General features: G+C 40.8%; 1 protein-coding gene across 1 annotated transcript in view; it reads right to left on the reverse strand.

Moving 5' to 3' along the window:
* The window catches only part of GALNTL6 (polypeptide N-acetylgalactosaminyltransferase like 6), a 485,664-nt gene extending 474,125 nt beyond the window's left edge, over nucleotides 1-11,539 (reverse strand). Inside the window, exon 1 of the mRNA XM_061372533.1 lies at nucleotides 11,117-11,539. Within this exon, the coding sequence (XP_061228517.1) occupies nucleotides 11,117-11,254 (138 nt within the window). The 5' untranslated portion in view covers nucleotides 11,255-11,539. The remainder of the gene's footprint in view (nucleotides 1-11,116) is intronic.
* Between the last annotated feature and the right edge of the window lie 7,816 nt (nucleotides 11,540-19,355).

Below are 19,355 nucleotides of genomic sequence, written 5' to 3' on the forward strand. Positions count from 1 at the left end.
TAATAACCAGATCAGTAAATTGCAGGTTACTCTGCAACACAAAGAAGGTTGCTAAATGGAAGAGAAGGTCAGTCAGTTGATTATCTTATGCCAGAAGAAAAGCAGGTTACAAAGTATATTGTAAAGACTGCAGCCTTAGGCAAGTATTTTTGGAATAAACCTGTGTATGGCTTCCTAAAGAAATCTATATGGAAGTCCATTGTCTAAATTGTAGAAACGACTAACAGGAAAACATATTTGGAAGATTTAGAAGCAGAGTGAAAAAAAGTTCAGTAGATCATCTAAAGTTACCACTGTTCAAAATCCAAACATAAAGCCAGCCCACATACAATCTGTGCCTAAAGAGGGAGGAGAGAGAGGGGGAAAAAAATACAGAAATCCACATTTATTATAAAAAAAAATAAAAACCAACCAAACAACAACAAAGAAAAAACAACTGGAAAATGCAAAGATATTGCAGATTGTACCGAATTTATACTCATAAACATATGCTTTTGCACAGTGTCTCTCACAAAACTGTTCCATTCCTGGTAAGATTGTTAGGACATGTTACATTACAAAAAATAAACTCTTTCCCTGTAGGAAGCAGATGGTCTCCTCACCTCCTCCTGCCCATAAACATACATATGCATATGTGTACATATGTGTGCATATATATATAAAAATATAGGGAAAAGCTCAAAGCCCACACTAATAACTATTTCTGATGAATCTATTCTACTATTTCTTTAATATGCATTGAGTCTCAAATGAATTTTACCTTTAAACTTAATTCAGTGAGATTTTACCTTCATAAGCCACAGAACAAAGCTTACTACAACACAAGAAAAAGCAAGTTTTTCCAAGACATCCATCTGAAGAGGTTACAGTGTTTACAGACAGTAAATACACTTGTCTTGGGCTTGATATCCTGTGTTCATTTGTCATGCACATTCATTCCAGATGCAGAAGCAGGCTGCTTCTTAGCATGATGCCATCCCCATTTCCCTTCTACCAATATAAGATACAATTTTTCTTCATTGCTTCGGAAGCAGACATCTGTTGTGCGTCTTGAGCATTTGAAGACAAATTTCTCTCTCGCTTGCATTGACATTGCTTCAATGAAAACACCTTTATCTTCACCAACTGCACTATAACTCTGTGTGGGGTCAGCACACGAACTGCAGCCCTTGGAAATTCTTAATAGTAATTTGCTGAGATATCACTCAGATTTATAAAATGCCTCATGTTAATAGCAACTCTTGGTCAACCAGTTTCTCTCTATGCTTTGTGTATGGATGGTTTAAACGATGTCTCTGCATCTCTACTGCTCTTGCTGCATCTTTTCCTCACAAAACGAAAAGATAGAGAAGATGGGGAAAGATAAGATAGCGAACTGCGTTTTCAGTCAGATTTATTTCCTGCCCATCTGCAGCTTTGCTGCTTTCCCTGATGGAGCTCCAGAGATTCCCTGCCCTCCTCTGCAGCCCCTACTGCACACATTGCATGTTTGCCTGCAGCGCTGAAGGTGGCATCTTTCAATTTTGTTTTAAATTGCATTAGTACAGGCAGCTGGTGGAGGTGAAGGCAATTTCACTTTCATGTTAGCAAAGCATAGGCTAATATGTATGTTCTGGCTGTGCCTCCACTGGGCTTGTATTTCCTAAATGGATTACTTAAGGAAAAATGGAGAGATAAAATTACTCTTCTCTCAGACCACTACATAGATCAAGAAGTAATATAGATCAAAATAAAATCTGACCATCATTAGAAGGAGCGTCTCCATATACTTGGAGAAATTCCCACTGCTTCACCATCTCTGGGAATTATGTCAAGGATGCCCTTATGATTTAAAAGATTTTATCTGATGTGAAACCCAGGTTAAATATACTGCATGAATATTTTGCTGTGAGGCTTTTGCATGTCGTTTTTCAGTTTTCTGCTAATTTTTATAGCCATCCCAAGTACCTTTTATGTTCATGGTATGCTGCATCTCTCACAATTTTGTAACTTGGTGGAGAATTTGTTACTTAATGTCATAAAAGTTCTGGATTTACATTTTTATACTGGTGTTATAATTGCAAAATTTGATCAGCAATTTGACTGTCACTTTAGTTTATGTTGAGCAATTCTGGAAAAACATCCGTTCAAGCCTGTCATTTGTTTTGTATCCATATCAAATGCCACTTAAAATGTAGTCATTTATCAGAGCCTGAAATATAACAATATATTTCTTGTAGGATGGCACTGATATGTCTTTTCATGCATTCCCCATGCTAATGTGAAACTACCACTCTGTAAAAAAAGCAATCTAAAAATTTCCAAGATTCATCCCAATATAATAATTTACCCAACAATCAAGTGAGATATCAAAAACATTAAAGAAACTGAAAGAGGCAAAACACTGCGGTGTGCTGCTATGTTGAAAATAAGGCAAGCTTTCCCCATTGAAGGGCCACAGTAGGTATTTTGCCTCTCAGATAAAAAATAGATATGAAAAAGTCAACTATTGCATTAAAACATGCATTACATTCTGTGCAAGACAGATTATTTAGAGCTGACAAACCACTGAAGGATACTGCTTCAGCACAAGATTTGATACAATTTACAGTCTCTTCTGGAGTTATCTATCTCTAGCTAACTACTGCTACATCTGTGCAGGCTTTGCCAGGGAATAGCAAAATTTGCCAAGGGTATATTTAATCTGTGCAGAAGAGAGATTTCAGTTGCAGGTATCTGTTGGAGGAGATAAACTTGTGGGTGGGAATACCTCAAACCTCAGAAGACCACATGCACTTGTTTGACCTTGCCTTCCTTGAGGCAACCATGTGAGGCTTCAGTAGCATTACCTCAATGTTACATTACAAGCACAATTTGTGGTCCAGGGATTGGATGACAAAACAGAAAGCAAACTGCCTGTGATGGATAATTATGTTATCTAAAGCAAAATTGGAAGATTTTAATCACAATGAGACAAAACCATAATGGATAAAATACTTATCTCACACTACAGAAGTTGTTAACATTGCAGAAATACATGCGCAGGGCCTATATTTCCCAGACATTGGCTCTGAACAGAGACACAGAGAGGCCTCATTCTTCCCCTATAAACAGAACTCATCTATAAACAGAACTTGTCACCAGCTGGCTATAAAATGTTCTTCCTTGTTCTAAACATTTGTTTGCGCTCTCCTAGTACTTAATCTATGGAACACTATTTTCAGAGAGCAACAGTAAGTAAACAGGCTAAAATTCTCTGAATAAACTCATATGTTAGTCTATTTTAATTACAAGTATGAAAAATAATGCTTCTTGAAGCAAATGAGCACCTTAAGTTAGTCTGATAAATCTACACTTAACACAGTTCAGTGAGCAATCCAATTTCTAAAACACCCTGTATCAACACTGGTGTCCTGACTAAATTCTAGTTCAGATAATTACTCTGTCTAGCTAAATGCCTTAGCAGTACCACACCCTGTCATAAACTGCTGTATAGCACAGAATTAAACTGGTACACTGCCACTGCATCTTAAGCACAGAATCAATGGTTTGTTGCTGATCAATGAAACATTAAAATTGTATGGGCCAGATTTTCTAGCCTACTATGTCCAACACAAATAAAAACCCAAACAGCATGAAGAAACTGCACTGGCCATGGTAACTTCCAGCTTGCACAAACCTAATAGATGTTTCGGGGCACTGCATGTTCATTATGCTGCCATAAAGCACCAATTCCCAAACTCCTTGTTGCTGCAGCTCTCATGGGAGTTACTGTTCACATGGCTCTGAAGAAGATATGCAAATACTCTTCAACTACTTCAGGGAAAAGTCTGGCAGATAGGCTTAAACTGTTGTGGAGGTGTTTTCAGATGATCCAGTGAAGCATCTGGCAAATGCTGTTATGTTCTGTCACCAGAAATTTGGCTGAAAAATTCAGGCGTTGGATGGTAACCAACAGCTGGAGGTGACAGGAGTAAAGGGATGCTGCAGTTGCGTGTTAAATCCACGTGTGGCTAGATGAAAGCCTTGTAATTCAGCTAGTGGCTGATTCCTAAACAGAGGTCTTCAGGAAACAGGGTCTGACCAGGAAAAAGAGGTGATAGGAAACTCCTCCAAACAAGATCTGCCAAGGGATCTTAGAATGGCAGGGTAAGATAACAACACGCCTGTGAAACACCACATTGAACGAATACATGGCAGCTCTGACCCTGCAGAGTACAAACGTCCAGAAAAGCAGCCTATATATTTCTATGTCAGCTGCACATATACCTCATAATTTTTATTCCTACAATTCTCTTCATATACTGCTATTAGTTTGCTAACTAAATAGCTGACTTGAATCTCCAGGTGTTTGCATCATCTCTGTGAAGAAAGATTTGTGCAAATTCTGGAAATAAAGGTGAAGAATTTGAAAGAGAAGCATGCAATCCTGTTAAATTTCTGCAACAGATTTTCTTCCTCTTCTTTACCACTTGAATAAACCTCCTGAGCTAGCTCTCTCCTATAGTGGTTTTTGTTTTTTTTGTTTTTTTTTGGTTTGTGGGGGTTTTCATAAAGAAAAAAGAAAGGATTGTTTTGTTGAAGACATATTTTGAGAAAGATTACCAGCCAAGCCCATCACACAGTGAAACTCCTCCAAATGCAACTACTGTCAAAACCAGTTTGAAACAATAGAGCCTGACCTGGAGTTCTCAGAAAGGAGCTGGTTCAGCAGGTCAACAACTCATAATAAATCTTTTTCACATTTTAAAGAAATGTTGAAGAACTTGAACTACTATTTCTTTCAATCAGTGCAGTTTGGTCTCTTGACAGTGAGGGCCGTTTACGATGGATGTAGGGTTTTTAGCTTGGGATTCCTGAGCTGCATTTTATTTAACTTGTCAACCTCCAAGTTAATTTTTTTCAGCCTTATTTAAAGTAACCAAATATGTCTGCTCCCAGCCATGATCCACCAAAATAGTCAGCATACACTCAGCTTTGATGAAGTCAGTTGCTATAATTGTGTTATCAGCATATTGCTAGACAAAGACCATAGAGTACTTACTTGAACATTAGAAAAAAAATAAAGCAAAAGATTAATTGTTCTTTCTTCTATATGTGAACAGACACCTGCCTACGCACACAGTTACACCTCCAATGAATGGCACATACAATGCAGTCTGGCTCCCAGCTGGGATGCACCTACTGTGGAAGTTCCCCTGATCCAAACCCAAAAGCTAAGTTTCCTGCACAGGGAGATGGTGAAGTTTAGGAAAGAAGTGAGCATCATGTCCCAGAGAGACAAAATGCAGCTCAGTATGCCCCCCTCCCACTCCCCCCCCCCCCAAGTCAATGAGCAATCTTGCACCCCACTGCTTCTGTAAAACCACGGAGCCCCCTTCATTGTAGTAGCCTTTCTACAAGTCTTGGCATGCACAAAGGTATCTTGACCTTGAGTTCTGATCTGGATGAATCTGAAATGAGTGTGCTCAAAAAAAAAAAAAAAAAGAAAAGAAAAGAAGTAACTACACACAATAATATTAGCCTAAATGCATTACAAACACCAAGTAAAATTGAAAAAAAACTAAATATAGAAACCAGTCAATTTTACCCTCTAAGATATACTCTGTTCAGTAGCATTCCTGAAAATTGATAGGTATTAAATTAACCACAGGAGGGCTCCCTCTGGTATACTCAACACAACAGAAACATACTGTTAATTGCCAAAATAATATTGTATCTTAAAAGTAACAAAGGTTTCAGACCTCAAACAATATTTTCCTCAGTAGGCTCCAATATATACAGGAGAATAAAATTATACATGAACAATTCAGATAAAGAAGTGAATTACAGAACTGTTAACTGTACGACTGTTAAATGGCAAATGCAGATTGCTAATGCACTGAATTTTAAGACACTAAGCTGTTTTGCCATTTCGTGTACAGGGGCTTTTGAAGCTGACACACTGGCACAGCAATGAACAGGGCTGTAGAATAAAAGAGGATTGAACACACCAGGTCCCAGCTGCTACTGTGAGGAGAAAAAAAAATGAGGACCTGCTTGGAACAGCACATGCATAGGAATTGAGAAACTGAGCATAGAAATTGAGGCTTCATTCTATCAGTATTTTTTATGGCTGGCCATGCACTTGCCCCAAACAGTACAAATTAATGTCAGCACTAGCCAAGCAGCTGCTCTTGTAGACTTGGACCTGTTTGTCACTCTATATTTTATATAATTCTGTTAAACAAAACTCTCCCACCTCACAAGGCTGTGGTGAAAGCAAAGAGAAGTAACCAAGGCACTGGAATTAAATCCACAAGTAACTGACAGTGTGATCAGAGCAAATAGGTGTCTCTGACCAAGTTTTGCTTTCAAGATGCAGCTTTTATGCAGCTCCAGAAACAAGAGTCCACCAACCTTCACTGCCATCTGTAGTGTGTAAACACAGTTAACTGTCCTGCAACAATCATGCTTATGAGAACCCATGTAATGAACAGTAGGAAACAATGCACTTTGAGGTAAATTTAAATTTTCACTGCTTTCACAAACTTCAGAAACTAACAACTGCTTGCAAGACAGATTTCAGGCTGAAACCTGTTTCTGGATTCAGGAGCCGAAGTTAGTACTTTCACAGCCACCAGGCACGGAAGGTGGATTTTGTGCCTGTTTGTCAACTACAATACAGTCCCAAGAGCTGTAAGAACTAGGTTCTCCTTATACTGAGGAGTCAATTTAAATCCATACCTCACATATCACAAGAGAAAGACCTAATCGTGGGGCTAACCAGACAGAAATACAGAATTCACAGGACAAGGGAAAGAGAGCATGACACTATTCCACAGAACAGTGCTTCCTCCTCACATCACGGCTACATTTTGGTCTCTTTTCTCAGCACCGTGCATGCACTAAGATAAGGAGGGCCAACACCATTCTGCTCCTCCTGCAGAAGTACCTAAACCAGGAGGTTAAAGCATCATGCCCCACTGCACCAAAGCATAAGCTAAATGAAGCCAGAAATCTACCTTCTTTCCTTGCTTTACACACCATAAAGTATTTCAGTAATACATCTATGAAAAAGTATTACAGTGTGTTTGTGACTCAGAGATGCTGCTGTTCAGTCCAATTTAAACTGAGGAGATTTGACACTGCGTAGCAGGGTGATGTCAACTGAATAAAAAAAGTACCAAATAGAGCTGAAATAAGTTAGGGATTACTTCACTACACTGCTCTCTTCTCAGCCAACCACACAGGCGTTCTATACAGCTAGAAAGAAAGATACTTCACAATGTTTTTTACCAAATACCTATATTACAGACACAGGAAAGTTGCTGCAAGAAATTTGTTTTTTTATACAAACCCATTTTTCATATATTTAAAGTATATAAACAGACAGGGATAAAAGCCTTACTGCAGCCAAATAAAGTAGCACTAACTTTAAACAGCATCAGACAACCAGCTTTGGACTACAATTACATCCTACTGGTTGTACTACATTGTTGCTTTTTCTCCATAGAAAAAAACCCCGAAATTAAAAGTTTTAGAAGTTTGCATCCAAACACCCTGGTCTTGGGATTTTATCAAAGTAAAAGATCAAGCAGGACACTTGTATCACATACGTAACATCCCAGTGACAGAACCACAAACAAAAAATCAAAGTTAAACTAACTCTAAAAACTGTTAATCAAAACTCAAGGACACCATAATGTGTTAAGAAATTTGTAAGCCTTTGTTAAAAAGGCAGTAAAAATGTCCCATTTAATTTCCCTTATTCTCATAGCACAGCAAGGAAGACTTACAAAGAAATAAGCCAGAAATTGATTGTAATTTTCCCCCCTTCATGTGTTTTGCTTTATTATCAAACTGTGTTGTATGGAGAGCTTGTTGCTTCATGTAACTCAGAACCTTAGTATCTGTATCCCTGAAGCTCCATATTAAATACTGTGATAAACCTAAAGTAAATAACAGCTATCAAAATATAAAGGTCAGGCTTATCAAGTTCACAAGTGAAAACCTTAGGAAAATAGGATAGGTTAAAAAATGTGAGTTTGTATGAAACCCTCAGAGGCTGACAAATGCTTAGAGAATTAACGTATAGTGATCAAAATCATTAATGCGTCTGAAATCAGAGTTGTCAATACCATGTTCTCATCTTTTAATCTTTCCTAAAGCAGAGCTGCTCTGCTCAGACACAGAATTTGCACAATGACAAAAAATACTCTTATGTAACTTATTGCAGCACTATTTTAAATAATAAAGTCAACTTACTTTGCCTTATTAGACTTTCTAGATAGCACAAAAGAGAAGAAGTGCCCACCTCTAGGCACTGGGAATGACATGGTCCCCAGGGGACACTGTTCTACCATCGATAGAAACAGACTATTTTTGCTCTGTGGACTGCTTTTGAACAGCTTCTTTGCTTACTGCTGTCAGGATATCAATGCCTCCCCCATCAGCCTACTACCCCTCCTTCGCTCCAGTGCTGTAGCAAGCAGCTGAGGTGGTGGGAGAGGCTGACAGAACCCTCATTCACAGAGAAGTTTGGGGATATCTGCTTTAGCAATGAATTGGAAAGTTTAATTTATAACTAGACAGGAAATGAGAATTTCACCATGCCATCTCCTCAAAAAACACCTGATGATCAATAACTTTAACTGGTCTTAAAACAAGATGGTACATTTATAAACATTACTGCCAATGTCAGAATACCACTAAATGCACATTTTACTAATGAGGGCAAAACCAATTCAGGCTATGGCTAACTTACTAAAATCATTGACAGCTCTTCCTTTCTTCCATGGTCAGGATGTACCATAGCAGTCTGACTGGACACCACTGTCATGTGCTGACACTACATACATACCTACATAACCTAACACAAGAAAAGCCTTCTGCAGTTTCAGCAGTACTGACCTTTAAACTTGTGTTAAGTTACACTAAATATTGAGTAACTGAATACCTCAAGGGTAAAGAATGACTGTGGTGTGCTGGATTTCTTGTATCTCCTACTAACTTAAAAGGGGGAGAAAAAGCCATCATCTACTATGATACACTGTTTCTAATGAAGTCTTTTCTAGTATGATCTCATGCCTAGTGTAGTCTTGAAAAAATGCCCTCGCTATCTTCTTACCATTTCCTTTATATTTAAAGGAGTCAAAATTTGCATTTCAACCCTTGGTCCCTGTATGCATTTTGAGTTATAACATGCACATCAAAAGACAGAAGTACTGTAATTGCATTACTTCAACCTGCTAACCTCACTGGGTACTGACATTGCCAACATGACTTCAATTCTGACAGTGATAACGGAATTACATTAGAGTCAGCTGTAAGGTTCAAAGTTTCATTGCTCATTTTTACTCTTTTATTCCCATTAAAGAGTCCCATTATACCTCAATCAATATTCAGGTGGGGAGGAAAAAAAGGGGGGGGAGGGAGGAACTAGTAAAAAGCCCCCTTTGGAAAACTCAGGATTTAAAATTTGCTGAGGTCTCATTAGCAAGTCTCACTGGCCTTTCATGTATGCTCAGCTGATGATCTCCAAGGTTTGCTTCCACCATTTTATCCAGAACTTTTTCTTAAAATAAGTGATTTCCCTTTCAGTGCTATTCAGTCATCCTCTACTTGCAGCCTTAAACATTAGAAATGTCATCTTATGTCATGGCATGTGTCTTTTAAACAGCCATACAACAAACATGGAAATCATTATTTGCATTGAATACCTTAGCTTTTCTAAATCATGAAGTAAATTAGAACCTGCAAAGACTACATTATGCACCTTGTAAACTAATGACAGACACTTATGATTGTGTATAATTTTCTTTCAGCAGAAATTACTTTCAATTAACATCTAGCACCTGACACCTACTGCATTTTAAAACCCTTGGAAAGACAGAGTAAGCTCCAAGTTAAGAAGCTATCCCTAACTTCCTCCTTTAGTAATAAAATAGCTTCCATTCAGCATATCTCATTAAACAAAGTTACAGTACTTTGGAGGACTAACTTCTGCATCGGATAGATATATTAACAAAGAATCAAATACATTATTGTTCAGTTGAAGCCACAGACTTAAATACATTTAGTATGGAGAAAGTGCACTATATACTTGGGTGATGACCCTTGAAATTAAGACTACTAATACATTAAAATGATACATGATGCTGTCTAATACAGGCTAACATGATGGCTACACAAGTGGTAAACAAGCTAAAAGATCGAACAATCCCATAATTTCTTACTAATGATGTATGAAATATTATATTTAAATTACACTGACAATTACAGTGTAGGAGCATAGCTCTGTTGGACAGAACAAATATAAGCTTTGGTAAATTACACGCAAGGTTTCAAAGCACTGTCTCACAACTCCCTGAAACGAAACTTCGCTTAATGCGTTTCATACTGTGATTTATGAGCCATACATAAACCCAGCGAGTTGAAGAAGAACTTCAGAAAAAGACCAGCTTATGTCAACTGCTGTTATTAATAATGATGATTGAGGAGAGTGTAAACTGGAAATATTTGAAAGTTCGTTGTGACATCAGTCTGACAAGCACACAGCGCACTTGGATCAGGTCACATTAGCAACATTCGAAGAGAAAACCACTGTCAGTCACTTCTGCCGAGTTTTCAATAGAAAGGAGGAGGAAACAAAAAATCTAGGCGGTTCGTTATCTAGATGGACCCCGAGCCGTTTTAGCGGACATTCAGCCACACATCAGTTTAAGAAGTATTACAGACAGGCAAACAAACAAAAGTTCCGACAGAAACTCCACTTCTCGTAACCATAATTAGAGCCCAGCGTCACCCTGGGCTAGCCACCGAAGCACGCAAAGCCCCACGTCCTGCTAATTTCACAGCGGTTCCGCAGACTGCTCACCCTCACCCCTTGCCCTGCCCGGGGAAACCCAACCCGTCAGACTCATTTGTTAGCCCGCAACTTTCCCTCTTCAGCGCGGAGGCTGGGCGAGCACATGTGCTGTGCTGTGCTCCACTCCGCGCCGGCGGCCGCCGCGCCCCAGACCCTCCCGCCGGTGCCTGGCCCCGCTCAGCCCCGGAGATGGGGAACTGGGACCGCGCCCCGGGAGGCCACAGCCCGCCAGCCGCCCAGCGCAGCGGAGCTCCGCAGGGCAGCGCTCCTGGGCAGCTTCGCACCTACCTGCGGCTCCGCGGGATCGGCGGGCTTCACCAGGTGCTTCTCCTTGTAGAGAGACCAGAGGCCGATGTCGGGCAAGAAAATCAGCGCCGCGGTGAAGAGCAGCGTCATTTGCAGAAACCTCTTCTGTTTCCTCTTCATGGCCAAAGCCGGGCTGCTCTGGTGGCGGCGGCAGCAGCAGCTATCCCAGCGCCACGGGGCCAGGTCCTTCCCTCCCCGCTGTCCCTCGGAAGGGCCCGGCGCCGCGGAGAAACTTCGCCCGCCCGCCTCACTCCCGCCCGCCCCGTGCCCGGGCGGGGCCGCCCCCCGCGGCGGCGGCGGCGGGGCCGAAGCTGGCGGCCGCTCCCCCCGCCCCGGCGCGGCGCTGCGCGGAGGCAGTGCCGCTCCCGGGGGAGCTCATAGATCCAGCAGCGCAAGGAGCGGCAAACAGTCCGGCGCACGGGTGGGGGGGGGGGGGGGGGGGGAGAAGGCAAAAAAAAACCCCAAATATTTCAAAGGAGGTAAAACAGAAACCCACAACCAGAGCGGAGCGAACTGCGTTAGCTCGGGAGGGCGCCCCCTCCTCCAAGCTCCGCGGGAGAGGTAGCGCTGTGCGGAACCCCCGCAGCTAGGCGCGCCCCCTCGCTTCACGTCCCCCTGCCTGACCGGGCCTGGGGTGGGGGGGCGCGGCATCATGAGCTCATCACGAGCAATTTGCCAAGCAGGAGTATACATACAAACAATAAAAATAAAGAAAGCGCGGAGCGCAGTCTCCGGAGCCGCGGAACGTAGCGACCCTCCGCGACGGGCAAAGGGGGCCGGCCCCGCGACCCCCGCCACCACGAGCGCCGCCCGGCCGGGCCAGGGGCGGACAGCACCGGTCTCGCTCCGCCGCGTGCCCTCATCCCTGCCGCCCCATGGGTGCCCTCCGCCGGCTCCGCGTCGTTCCGCGCCGGCAGGCTATGCGGCGCGCTTGGGGGCTGCGGGCCATAGCCGGGCGGCGCCACCGCCGTGGCCGCCGCGCACCGGGAACGGGGCTTGCAATTCCCGTTCCGGTCCGTCCTCCCCGGCGCTACGTGAAACGCGTGGGGAACCGCGCTGAGAGCCCGCGAGCAGCTCCTGGCCCGGGGACCCTGCCCGCTGCGCCAGGAAGTGCCGGGGCGCTCACCCGCCGGGGGTCCCCGGGCTCCCCCCCCGCAGTGCCGCTTCTGCCAAGCCCGCCAGGCCATCAGCCCGAGTAGCCCCTGCCCTCCCCGTCCCGCACCGCGGGGCTGAGGGCACCCACGCCTCGGGGGCAGCACAGGGAGGGGCTGTTCAAAGCCATGTCGCTGCGGCTGTCGGTTCTACCCCGGCTCTACCCTGTTGCATCAGACCCGTCTGGGCTCCTGGTCCGAGTTCAGCTGCTTGTTCTGGCTGCGTGGTGCAATTACCCTTTCGTCTCAAACTCTATTTTCTCAGCAAAACAGGACACATACATAGATTAAGCTTATTGGGACCTGGTACCCTTTCAGCTTTGTCACATCAAACGGGAGGAAAATATGTACCAGATGTAGTATTAATGTTTCTAGAATCAACATTGAAAAATAAAGGTGTATCTAACTTCATTTTCTCCTGCCCTGCATATAAAAAGCTGTCACTTCAACTACAGTCCATGTTTCTGTTGGTGGCTAAAATATTTCTGAATGTCAAGGTCTAAATCTTGCAGTGAGAATCCTCTTTCTGTACCTAAATCACCTCTAGAAATTGTGAGTAGTCCTGTCCTTTTCCATAGGTGAGATAGATCTTGCCCATCCACAGAACTGTCTTGTGCAGAAAGCATTTCCTACCCATGCACAAAACAGTAAAAGAGGCAGTTAAAGGTTATTTTTAGGAGAGTAGCTGGAGATACAGGAAAGCTTGTGGGAGGAACAGAGCTCTGAACACTGAAGGTGGGGTGGGAGGAAACAGCATAATGCTCTTCACATAAAAGCAAGACTGGAAGGGACCTTGCAAGGTCAGCTCCTCCATGGTTCTGCCCCAAGGCATGATCAGATACATCTATGTCATTCTTGACATGTGTTTGTCTAACCCGTTCTGAATTCCTCCAGCGATAGCACCACTACAGCCTCCTCAGGCAATCTGTTCTGACTTGCAGTTGCAAACTTTTCCTTAATGTTTAACCTGAAACTTCCTTGCTGTGATTTCGGAGTATTACATTAGTATTAAAAGACAGGCAAGCAAGCACAGTACTCCACTCGGCCTTTACGCAGTTGAAGTCTGCTTCCAGATACTGTTCTATAGGTACTCTAGGACATCTGAAATGCTGACGTCTCTTACTGCTTTCATCATGACTGTCTTCAACTGATTTGTATCTTTCTCGAAGTGCAATGGCCAAAGCTGGATGTAATATGCTACTCGGGACCTCATAAGTGTTTATAAGAAAAGAAGGATAACTGTGCATGTGTCACAGTGCATATCCTTTTCCCATGCTTCCATGTGGAACGCTAGCTTTGGTTTTAAAAGCAGTAGGCTGTTAACTAATGACCATTCTGTGGTACAATTTAAGCTCTGATTGGTTTCATTTCCCTCAAATTAACTACATTGTAGTTCATTGTTCCTATTTCTATCTGCTGAATACTTCTCCCTTTGACTCTGTCTCCATTGAATATCTTTTTTTCTTCCCATAATATTTATTCAGTTTTTCAAAATCGCTTTGAATTTAAGGCTATCTTCCACTGTCATATACAAATCTAATAAACAGTTTCTATGCTGTAGTCCAGATTGTTAGCAAGAACTTTAGCATGTTCAGATGCAGGACAGATCCTTGTAGAGCTCTTCAAAATGTATCCTCCCACACTTGAGAGTAAGCCATTGATACTTCACGATCTCTGTAGTTCCCAGTTTTGCACTTACCCTGATGGTTGTAAGACCTACGTAAAGTAACCTTGCTTAGAAATGTGTCATGTACAATGCTTTGCTTGATTGTCTTAGCGACATAGGGTATACATCGTTTTCTTTTCACCACTGCCAGGCTATAAGGATGTCATGGAACATCACCAAAAAGACTATGCAAGTAGTTACGCTTTTTGATTATTGCAGTTAACCAAGAGGATATGCAGTTCAACCAAATTTTTAAAATTTGGGTTGTATGTAAGAGCTGAATCCACCAAAATATTAGAATTCACAAAACCAAAGGGCACTGATATTGTCAGAAATTCCACTTGCATTTTTAGCTCAGCATCCAGGTTTAGGAAACCTACCCAGCATATAGAAGATTTTGATTCAGCTGCCTTTTTGTCTGAAGGGATTCAGCCCTGATGTTCTTCCACTCAGTGCAAGAAGCATAATAGCTAGAACCATGCTAAGTATAGAAATGATTGCTATGAGATCATATAATAATTCTGTAGAAAAAAAGTAGGACTACTGGCAGGAAAGATTTAGGAGATGTTGATACTGAAATTCCACAGCATGCTGGTTAAGTCCCTCTCCAGAGGTTGAAGTGAATGCAGACATTCACTCTCAGGAGATGAAATTCAGTTTGATTTCCTGAATCCTGAGAATGATTTTGTGGTAAGGGTCATTGTCCACAGCTGGCATATTCAAATCTGCTTTGTAAAGAATAAGAGCGCATTTTCCAGCAAATAAATTTTTCTCACATTCATGAGCCACCCAGCCCAAATAAGAATTGCTGAATTCTTAGGATGCTAAGCTAAAGGAAAGAAAAAATAAAAAAGAAGCACATCACCGTCCTGTGAGTTAAAAGCTGAAAGCACACATCAAGGCATGTGGCAATAACATATGCTTGCCCTAGAAGAACTTGTAGGGGAGCTCCAGAATATACAGTTTCTTCAGAGGGAATACATTCCAATCTTCAAATAAATATTTGCTCAATCTCAAGCCGTATATGAGAAAGAGTGAAAGAGGTGTATTCTGAAATGATGCACACCTTGGCACCACAATTTAGTGTATTTGGGACATACTTTCATTTCTCTTCTACATGTCATACTAAGCCAAAAGTTCTATGAAGACTTCTGATATGACTCTAGGGCAGAAAATCAGAGCACAGTGCAAAACAACCTAGCAGGCAGGAGAGTTGCCAGGTGGGAAGACTACAGAAGCTATTCAGCCACACATTTCAAACCTGGAAGCTGAACTCAGCCTGTGAGGAACATTGCTTTGAGATCACAGCTTTATGTATAGAATTACTCAAAAGCGACTCCAGCTCATGCCTAATCAATACTCTTCATGCAGGAAAGCCACTAGTCAGTGCATATATTGCAGGAGCCAAACTGCTCTCACATGAAAGATAGAATACCCACCTTTATGTTCACTGTTATGAACAGCAGAGCTTGATGTGCTCTAAACAGAGAATGTGCTCTAAATGTAGAATGAATCTAGTAAAATAATGATCCGCAATATTGCCCTATAGAGAAGTGAATAAAGGAAATGGGAGTTTCCTTTAGTTACAGTATTTATCTCCAGGTAACTCAGGATGTAAAATGGCCAGGTCTGGTTTCATGTGTTGCTTCAGTTTGCTTAGGTAGAAACAACACGTAGTGTTGCAAATGACTCTCAAAGGCAGGAAGGGGCAAAGGGATTTCTTCTTTTCCTAGAAAAACCCTGATCTTAAACAGAGTTGCAAAGAGTTGGCAATTCTGGTATTTAGGGGGCTGACATGCTTTTCTTGTGGCTGGGTTTCACCCCCAGACCTCCAAGCATCCCTCACAGCTCTTCACACCCCCTTTCTGTGTCTTTTATCTTAGGATCAACCAAAACCTCAAGTGAAAGGCACAATGCTGATAGCATACTAGAAATAGAAATGAAAATGAAAATTCAATGTGAATTCAACTATTTTACAAAAGTTCAAAATCCAAATCCAAACTCTCACAAAGAACATATATTTCCAGTGTATTCTGCAGAGAAAAGTTTCAAGATATTCACCTGAAAGCCTAAAATGTTCATATATGTATATATATATATACACACACACTGGCTATAAATAACAATACTTGTAACAGTTTTTCATTGACCTTCTGTTTCTAAGTCACTTGGCGTCCTCTGTCTCCAGTTTTGACATCAAGTTTCAAAATCATCATCACATATTTGTATTACTTCTAACTGTGGAAATACTTTTTGTAAATTTCATTCGTTGGGTTTTTCAGAGAATCAAAGTCTTGGTCTCAAATTTGACTGAGAATTTCAGCTGAAAAGGAAAGCTAGGAGCCCTCCTACTCTTATAGGAAATACAGAAACTCAGTCTCCAGAGAGAAACTCAAGAGAAGTTAATTTTATCAAGACTTTTGGATTCTGCCTTGTATTTTTTAAGTTATTAAGTTTGGCAATATTGCACAGAACCGGGAAATTGACTTGATGAGTATACTACAAGCATTTATTAAAACAGAAGTTATAAATCTGAAGACATCTTCTTTTTAGCCAGTAGAGATTTTCTAGTCACGAGACACTTTAAGGTCCATTGCCTTAGATAAAAAGTTTAATGGCAATGAAAAGAGCTAAATTATATGAAAAGCTGATTGGGGAAGTCGTGTGTGTGTGTATGTATGTCCATCTTTGGATCTCCGGCATTTAGAAAATAACGTCATTCCTACTTCAGAATTTAAATTCCAGAAAAACAACAACATTGCTTCAGTGAAAGTTCACATAGAACTTAAACGAGTAATGCTAACACCATAAATTATTTTTATTTTCAAATCATTATTCTGTTTGACTGGCTGGATGATGACTGATTGCTTCTTCATTGTTGCTGTGCCACTACAAACTCAAGAAAGCAAACAAAAATGCTGATGGATCAGACTTTTTGCCAGTTACCTCACAAGCTGCAGATTCACTACTGCACAAAAGAAATCACTGAAATGTAAGGGTAATCAGAAAAGTTTATTTTGGGAGAGAAAATCAGTACAATATCAAATATTTCTAAATAGCTCAGTAATCATAAAACACTGATGTCAGGAAAAATAGTTGCTCATTCTTCCTTTCACAAAAATCCACAGTAATTTGGACCTAAATGTGGTGCAGGAACATGGCATTTGCAGGAAGCTGGATGAAGAAAAAGTTAGCTTCTTTTAGTTCATCTTTTTCAACAAACAGAAGCAATGCATTAGATTTACAAGAACAGAATAAAGTCAACTCTGTTAGCTAGAAAAAGCATTCAGCTTTTTTGAGCATCAGCTCTCTCTCTGGTCCATTTCAGAAAGCTCAGTATACGTTTTCTAAGTGTCTAGTAAGGTCTCACATTGACAGTTCACTTTTCACTTCCAAGAGTTTCATTTGACTGAAAATTCATAGGGCCTTCAAACTCTCATCACACAACTTTATATGGGTTGGATCTAAAATAACATTATATTACTGGAAATAAAGCAGTACAGTCTGCAAAGCTTCCTTAACGAGATTGAAATTCTCATCTCACCGCATTTCTAAAATGTGAAGAATATATGAAAAGGTAGCAGATGTCACCTTCATTTCTGATTTTTCACCAGAGCATCGCCAACAAACTTTGAAGATGTCTACACTGATAAATAAGAGAGGAGAATAGGCTAGATGAAGCTCCACATTGCTTAGTTGCTCATTTGCCTCCAGTTTTGTTTTGGTCTGCTCCAAACAGTTGTATAAAGGACTAAGACCAGGCTCAGCATTGGGAATCATTTATTTCAGTTAACCATATAAGGGGGTGAATGGATAAGACGGCACCAGCTTGTAGCTCTGTCATCCTCCACGCACTCCCAGTCAGCTGAGCACCACATGCCCCAAACCTTCACCATGCCTTCTTGCCATTTGCTAGGCTATGTTGCATGTCCCTGAGGTCTGAAGAAAGTCACTTTAGTGACTTGCACAGAGACCTCATGCCATTTCAAACGCTGCAGTGACCTGCACCTTTTCCTCTCCCCATTGTGTAAGAGATCAAGATATCAGCTTGGAACTTGAGCAAACTAAGATGTTGGTTTACTACTAACAGTTCAGTGCTAATAACATTCCCTAACTCACTAATGGTTAACTATTTCTGTGAAGTATACCTAGGACAACAAATGGTATATGAATACTTCCTACAAATTTGATAAGGAAACTGTCAAAGAAAATGAAATGTAGATCAAAATGCTGACAGCTCCAGTTCCATCAGTGCAAATTTCTAGTATAAATGTATATAAAAACATGAAGCAAGTAAGAAGCAGCACATTTATACTACATTACTGCACTGAATTCCAGAGTGTACTGCAGAAAGGCATCATAGATGTCATAGAAGGCAAGACGATGGCTTTATATTCTGGGTGCAACCCAGCAATTACATAAGCTGCATCCTAATGACTGCATATGGCTCCACCATTAAGGAGAAAATGTCATTTTATTTAAAATTATAATTGCTAAATCCAGTGATTTCTGATGAGCTGTGTGAATGTGATTTGCAATATTGATTCCAACATATTCAAGAAGAAAATAAATGCTGAAAGAAACAAGGTTCAAGGTAAATACATTATAACAAAGTATTTTTGTAAGGGGCATTAGTAAGAGGTTTTCTTCTTTTCAATTATTAACATTTGACATTTTACATGCAAATGTTGAAGACTGGAGATAAGGTAATCAAAGGTAAAACATAAAGGACTAGAATGTCACTCAGAAAAATGCTTTCTACTACCTTTGTAAGCAAGTTACTGTCAGGTGATCTGCAGTCTTACTAACCAGATATTTAGTATTTTCCATGGAAGCTGTTATTCATATTTCAAAATAGCCATCATGTGAACTGGAAGACTTTTTTTTTTTGCTGTTGCAATTCAGACATCACAAGTTGCCTTTTCAGTCTCAGACTTCATTCAGGCTCATAGGATATTCAACAGTAGTAGGACTCAGAATACATTAAAGGATCAAACATAAGAAATACAGACATCACTGCACATTATGAAGGAAATAAAAATAAAACTAACCAAAGAGTTTAATTAAAAGCTGATTGAAAATTTTGAAATAACCCCTTTAATTTCAGTGAATTTCATACTAGCACATAAGTTATAAAGTCTTAATGGCTATCAAATATAAAAAAAAAAAGTTACATCTACCTAAGAGGCCCTGAGTTTAAAGATAATGTGAGTTTGGTTTTCCTTTTTTTTAGTTTGCTTGGTTTGTGTTTGTCTTCTTGTGGGTTTGCTTTGGTTTGGTTTTTGTTTTGGTTTTTTTCAGGGGAGGAATGGTGAAGAGGTCTGCTCACAGCCTGAATAAAAGCGTAATAACTATGAAGAAACTGAAGGCAAACACAATTTTAACAAATGTGTGGACCTCTCAA

This window comes from Neopsephotus bourkii, unplaced genomic scaffold (assembly GCF_033783945.1).
Source record: "Neopsephotus bourkii isolate Nb327-2 ecotype Australia unplaced genomic scaffold, CSIRO-AGI_Nbou_v1 NB_168, whole genome shotgun sequence".
Classification (NCBI taxonomy): domain Eukaryota; kingdom Metazoa; phylum Chordata; class Aves; order Psittaciformes; family Psittacidae; genus Neopsephotus; species Neopsephotus bourkii.